General features: G+C 36.6%; 1 protein-coding gene across 1 annotated transcript; it reads right to left on the bottom strand.

Annotated features, from left to right (window-relative positions):
* Window positions 1-2,952: 2,952 nt before the first annotated feature.
* LOC147384907 (cytochrome P450 77A2-like) lies at window positions 2,953-5,045 on the bottom strand. The gene has a single exon (XM_086426504.1). The coding sequence runs from the start codon at window positions 5,001-5,003 to the stop codon at window positions 3,480-3,482; it is 1,524 nt and encodes a 507-aa protein (XP_086282630.1). The 5' UTR covers window positions 5,004-5,045; the 3' UTR covers window positions 2,953-3,479.
* Between the last annotated feature and the right edge of the window lie 853 nt (window positions 5,046-5,898).

Here is a 5,898-nt window from a genome sequence, read left to right as displayed (position 1 = left end):
ATTTCCTCAGGGCCACCCGCGAGTGCGTTCCCTCACTTACCTGGTGCATGTGATGTGCGGGCATTGCATGTGCTTGGGAGAGGGTCCCATATGCCTTGCTTCTAGGCCCTGGCTCATCTGGATCCTTTAGTCGGACGTACGTCCAGAACCTAGAAATAGGTGAATCTCATAAATCTTTGTGTTTGCGTCTATATTTTCTTTCTTATTTTGCATTGTGTTCTTATTCTCTTATAAATTTCTGTAATTTATAATTTTGTATAATCATAACGACTATTTTTACAAAATTCTTAAAAATTCATCCCATCTCAATCCTATGTCGGTTGTAAATCAAAACTACAATTTGACTATCATAAATGATGAGGGACCTTTAGAAAGTAAAGGATTTTTTAGCTAGATATTGAAGATGAGGGCATTAAAATAATTTTCATTTATTGTAGACTGACACCAAGAGATGTATTTCATCGTCTCTTAAACAAGTGGGGTATCTCAAATAATCAACAAAACATGGAGTGCTTATAAACCTTTTTCATTTCTCATCTACCCATTCCTATAACTTTATTAGGGTCATATGTTTCCTGGTCACGTGTCCCTTTTTCACTTTCTTTCCGCATCAATATAATACGAACAACCACTTAAATCTAGGAAAAAAAATTTGTTCTTAAAAAGTTAATTCGAGATTTCACAGATTCTTAGATGAACCAATTACATGAACCCACATGTATTGGGAACATCCCCAATTTATAATATTGCCCTCGTTAGGTTTTGTGTGATTAGTCATCTGGGATTAAGTGAAATCCCGAATTACTTTTATGTGAATAAGAAAATTCTCTCTTAAATCTTTGTATTTGATTGAATTTATTATCATTGAACTCTTGTGTTCGACGGTTTCATGGAACATGGGAACCTCACAAACTCACTCTCTAAAGAATTTCAAAATTTATGGCCCTACACCCATGATTAGTTGTAATGTTGCTTTGGAAAGTAAGTATAAAATTTAGAGTGACAACTACATACTACTCTAGGACAGGCATGACTTGTGGGGGATTTAAAAGGACAATAAATAGGGTGGCCGTCTCCGTCCTCATGTGAATTAGGTTTTAGAATAAAATCATGATAATGTGGCTACCCCACAAGGCATACTTAATCGACTCTCCTAACGTGAAAAGTTTGGGAGTCGCATATATGTAAGCCTCGGGATACACAACTGCACTTCCCCATAAAAATGCGTTCCCCGAGAAAATTGTGTATCTCGAGGCTTATAGATATGTGGCTCTTGAACTTGTCACGTCAGGAGAGTCGATTGAGTGTACCACTTGGGTAGCCAGATTATCACAACTTTTTAGAGTAATACTCTTTCTTTATTGTTTCGGTTGATTGCTTAAAATTAGAAGTTGATTGAAAGGAAAACTATTAGTTAAAAGAATTTTAACAGATTAATTTTAATTAGATAATTTAGTTTTATAACATCGTCCAATTATTGTGCAAAGGGGTTTTTATAATTTAAAAAGTCAAATAATAGTAAATTTGTCTCAACAATAGTAAATTTTAAAAAGATTCTAATTTACTTGTAGAAAGAATACTCACCAATATCTCACTTAATAAATATGTCAACCCCCCCCCCCCCGACACATGCCCCCCCTACGTCCCCATCACACAACTATAAATCATTTACCTTCAAATACACAAGAAAAAGATTTATGATTATGTGTATCCCAAGGCAGATGATCTATGATTTTGTGATGGGGGCATAAGGGGTGTGTGTCGGGGGGGGCAGAAAATCATTACTCTTAAGTTTTAATAGAATATGATTTGATTTATGGGTTTAATAGATTATGAAACTCAATCCCATGGATTTATAATTTTATTTTTGAATAAGATCCAAACATATTTTTTTAGGAGATGAATACAATTTTAACATGGAAATTGCATGTAAAGATAATAAAAAAAATAGATTTTATTAACATCTTAAGGGCACAAGTTTAAGTGCAGTAAATAAACTTTGGAAATTGGATTTTTGCACTGAAAATGCACTTAAGTTTTTTTTTTTTTTTTATTTTTACCAAAAGACATTCAAATACCAATTCCCAAAGTGTATTTATTGCACTTTATCGGGTGCCCTAAGGGTACACGTTAACATGATATATTATTACAACATATATTAATAGACTTGATAGATTAAAAGCATACAAACTAACTCCGTGCAAAGATCAAATGTTTGGACAAATATAACATGAAAGCTAATCTGATTCAAGAGTTCGCATCATATATAGGACGATACACCCAAAAAAAAAAAAAAAAAATGGTGTTGTTGGCAAACAGGCCCTATAAGATAGGTAAAATTCTAAGTGCCAGCTCATCAAGAGAGCAGGACTTTTAGTTCTCCAGGAATATAATCTAACGTAGCTCCTTGTCTTCTCTTTGCAGGACTTGCAGTACTCAACTCTGGACTTGTACTACTCCTGGAGTATAGTCTAACCTAACTCTGTATTCTCTTTGCAGGACTGGTAGTAAGTACTCAACTGTGGACTTGTAGTACTCCAGGAGTATAATCTAAGCTTACTCCTTGTCTTCTCCTTGCACAATGTGGTTGGTGAACTATGTCGTTGAGAACTAATTAATGTCTGTAAATTCAGCCCAATTAGTCAGCTTAGCCTTAAATGCAAACATTTTCATCAAGAATTGGACCCATTTATATCTGCTCATTCACGAGGATAACATCATTGATGAGACTTATATTAAAAAATTAACCACTTTAGCTTCAAATTAGTTAACATTCGATTTCCTACCCACCAATTAGATTTGTGCATTTTTTTTTTTTTGGATTCGAATTCCACCACTATACTAATAGAGTTGTGATAATCTAGAAAGTATTGTAGGATGTCAGTATAACACGATTCCTTTAAAAATTCGAACTAATGACTAAACTAAAAACTTATCAAATTGATCCAACACTAATTAAATGAGTCGTGATAATCTGATGCTCTTCTTTGTACGCTCTTTTCATAGAATCGTAGATACTTTACTTCGGGATACATAAGGACAAAGATTTATGATTCTGTGAAGTACCAAGTCAGAAAACGTACAAAAAGAACGTCAAATTATCACGATTCTAATTCATTTGATCAAATTAATTTTACATTTATTACAAAACTAGTAAGTCTACTTTTCATCATATCCGAATTGGTTTATTACAAAGTCCGGTCTGAGCACCGGTTCAGTCCGCTTGGTGGATCATAATATTGAGCAACGTGGCACTCCAACATGGAGAGAGAACACGGAGTAATCATAAATAAAATAACACCAAGAAGTACCAAATAAAAACCCTAAACAATGCACCGCCCTAGTCTTAAATGCAATCAAACAACAAGTAATAAATAAAGAAGAAAAAAAAAAAACCCATTTTTCAGAGTCAAATTACAAAACAAACCAAAACTTATTAATATTTTATTATATCCCCTTAATAACTCCATTATTACCACCTATGTCCTCGACTTGACAACAGCTTGGAGAGTGTTCTTCATCACCACAGTAAATTCCAATTTCTCGCTGAAGTCTATTGTGCGCTGGGAGGACAGTGCACTCCACTCGAACTCCTGAACCATCCTTGCTACCATCAAGTTGACATGGAGCATGGCCATACCCAAACCCGGACAGATCCGCCTACCCACCCCAAATGGTATCATCTTAACCACTTTAACACCTGTTATATCCGCCTCTTCTTTACCGAAGAACCTATCCGGGTCAAATAATTCTGGGTCGGACCATAGTCTCGGATCCTCCGAAATGGGTGGTAAGAAAATTTCAACATTTGCACCTACGGGTATATCATAACCCGCCAAAGTTGCGGGTTGGATCACTGCATGGGTCAGAGATAAGTATGTAGGAGGGTGTTTTCGTAATAATTCCTTAACGAACGCGTTCAGGTACTCCATCTTCTCTACATCCTTATCGTCCACCTTTCGATCACCCACCGTTGACTTGATCTCGTTGTAGAGTTTTGATTGGATTTCTGGGTTTTGGATCAATCGGGCGATGGCCCATTCGATAGCGGTTGCTGTCGTGTCGGTCCCACCATTAAGAAGTTCGGAGCAAAGAGTAACTATTTCGGGTTGGGTAGGGTATGATTTCCGGCCTTCGATTTCGAGCTCGAAGAGTGTGTCGATGTAGGCAAATGAGGCTGAGGTTGGATCCGAACCCGGATTTTTTATAGCGGATCTTCGCTTTTCGATGAAGGGGACTAAAGTTTGGATCTGTTCTGTTCGGACCTCCATGACCCGTTTTCGTTCCTTGGAGAATAATGGGCCCAAGAAGGGTAAATAATCGTCGAGTCTTGGGCTGAGGACAATCAAAACCGTCTTCATAAGCTGATCGATTCGGTCAATTGTCTCTTGATCCATTTCCACACCGAAACACATCGATAATAAGATGCAAAACACAGCAAACCGGGCATTTTTTAGCACCCAAACCGCCCCATTATTCGATTCAGCCTCGACCCGGATCCGGTCGATGAGCCGATCCATGGCAGATTCCCTCACATTATGGAATTCCCTCAATCTACTTGCACTAAGCATCCCTTGGACCATGTTACGACGGAGCGAACGCCAAACCGGCCCGTAAACAGCGGAATTAACCGTGAATTTATCACAGCTGAAGATGGTTCGGGTCGGAGTCTCTGCGGGTCGAGTCGAGAAGACCTGACCCTTTTCAATGAGTGCTTCATGGACTAATTCGGGACTACTGATGATGATCATGGTTCGGGTTCCCATCTTTAAGGTGAAGATGGGCCCATACTTGGGCCGTAGATCTCTCACATATTGGAAGAACGGTTTACCGGATCGGGCCACTTGCAAGAGATTACCGACTACCGGCCATCCAGGTGGCCCAGGAGGAAGTTTGATTGATTTTGATTTGTTTTTGAGAGAGAGTAACAATATCAAAGCTGATATAACGAAGGCTATAGTTGGGAAGAAGAGATTGCCTAATGTAGGAGAGAAAGAAGCCATCTTTTGAGAGAGAGAAAGAGAGAGAGACCGAGAGAGCTAGGATGGATTGTGGGGGGTGATGGAGAGTTTATAGGAACAATTTGAGGAGGCATATTTATCATAGCTCCCTAAAGATAAACAAATGTGGAGTTGAGTCCTTGAGATTCTTAAAATCTTCTTTTGGGTCCACTAACCAAAGGAATTTATGCTCCACACTAAATTTAGCATGATTCATCATGATTTTTAACCATTTAAAAATAAATAAATAAATAAATAAATATCAAATTGATGACGAGATTAAAATTTTATCAAATTAGTCGGTCGAACTACAAATAATAATATCAAACTGGCCGAAAAAAAGACACTCAACTGACATGAAATGTGGACAAAATCATAATTTTTTTTTATATATCTCGAGAAGAAGAAAAATCTATGGTTCTCTGAAAAATTCATGTCAATTGAGTGTATTTAAGTATCTTTCATTTTAGTCAATTTAACACAAGTCGATTTCAAATGGACCAATATTCAATTTTATTGACTAGATATAATTTATTTTGAACGGCACCGAGTGATCGACTTAAATTTATTAAAAATTAAAATATACATTTTTTTTCTTTTTCTAAATTATCATTATTAATTATAACAAAATTCTTACAGAAATCAATGGTTCACTATTCAAATTGATGTTGTTAAGAATTTCACTCGTACCACCAATTTGATTTTTTTTCTTAGTAATTATGAGAATTAATTACATGCCCATACTCCCACATGTAACGCTACATGACTATATTTGACTAACTCATGGCAAACGATTAGGAGGTAATTAAAAGTTTTATGAAACAAGGGAGGAATTTCAAATATAACTAATTTTCTAGTGAGGTAAATAAAAACCCAGGACATCGTACAGTTGAGGGAG

Source organism: Akebia trifoliata, chromosome 15 (genome assembly GCF_017979445.1).
Source record: "Akebia trifoliata isolate Shusen 1 chromosome 15, ASM1797944v1, whole genome shotgun sequence".
NCBI lineage: Eukaryota > Viridiplantae > Streptophyta > Magnoliopsida > Ranunculales > Lardizabalaceae > Akebia > Akebia trifoliata.
The sequence above is the reverse complement of the archived record's forward strand: the minus strand, read 5'-3'. Positions and strand labels throughout refer to the sequence as shown.

Excerpts from the sequence above, each read along its gene's own strand:
- LOC147384907 (XM_086426504.1), bottom strand. The coding sequence starts at position 5,003 with ATGGCTTCTTTCTCTCCTACATTAGGCAATCTCTTCTTCCCAACTATA.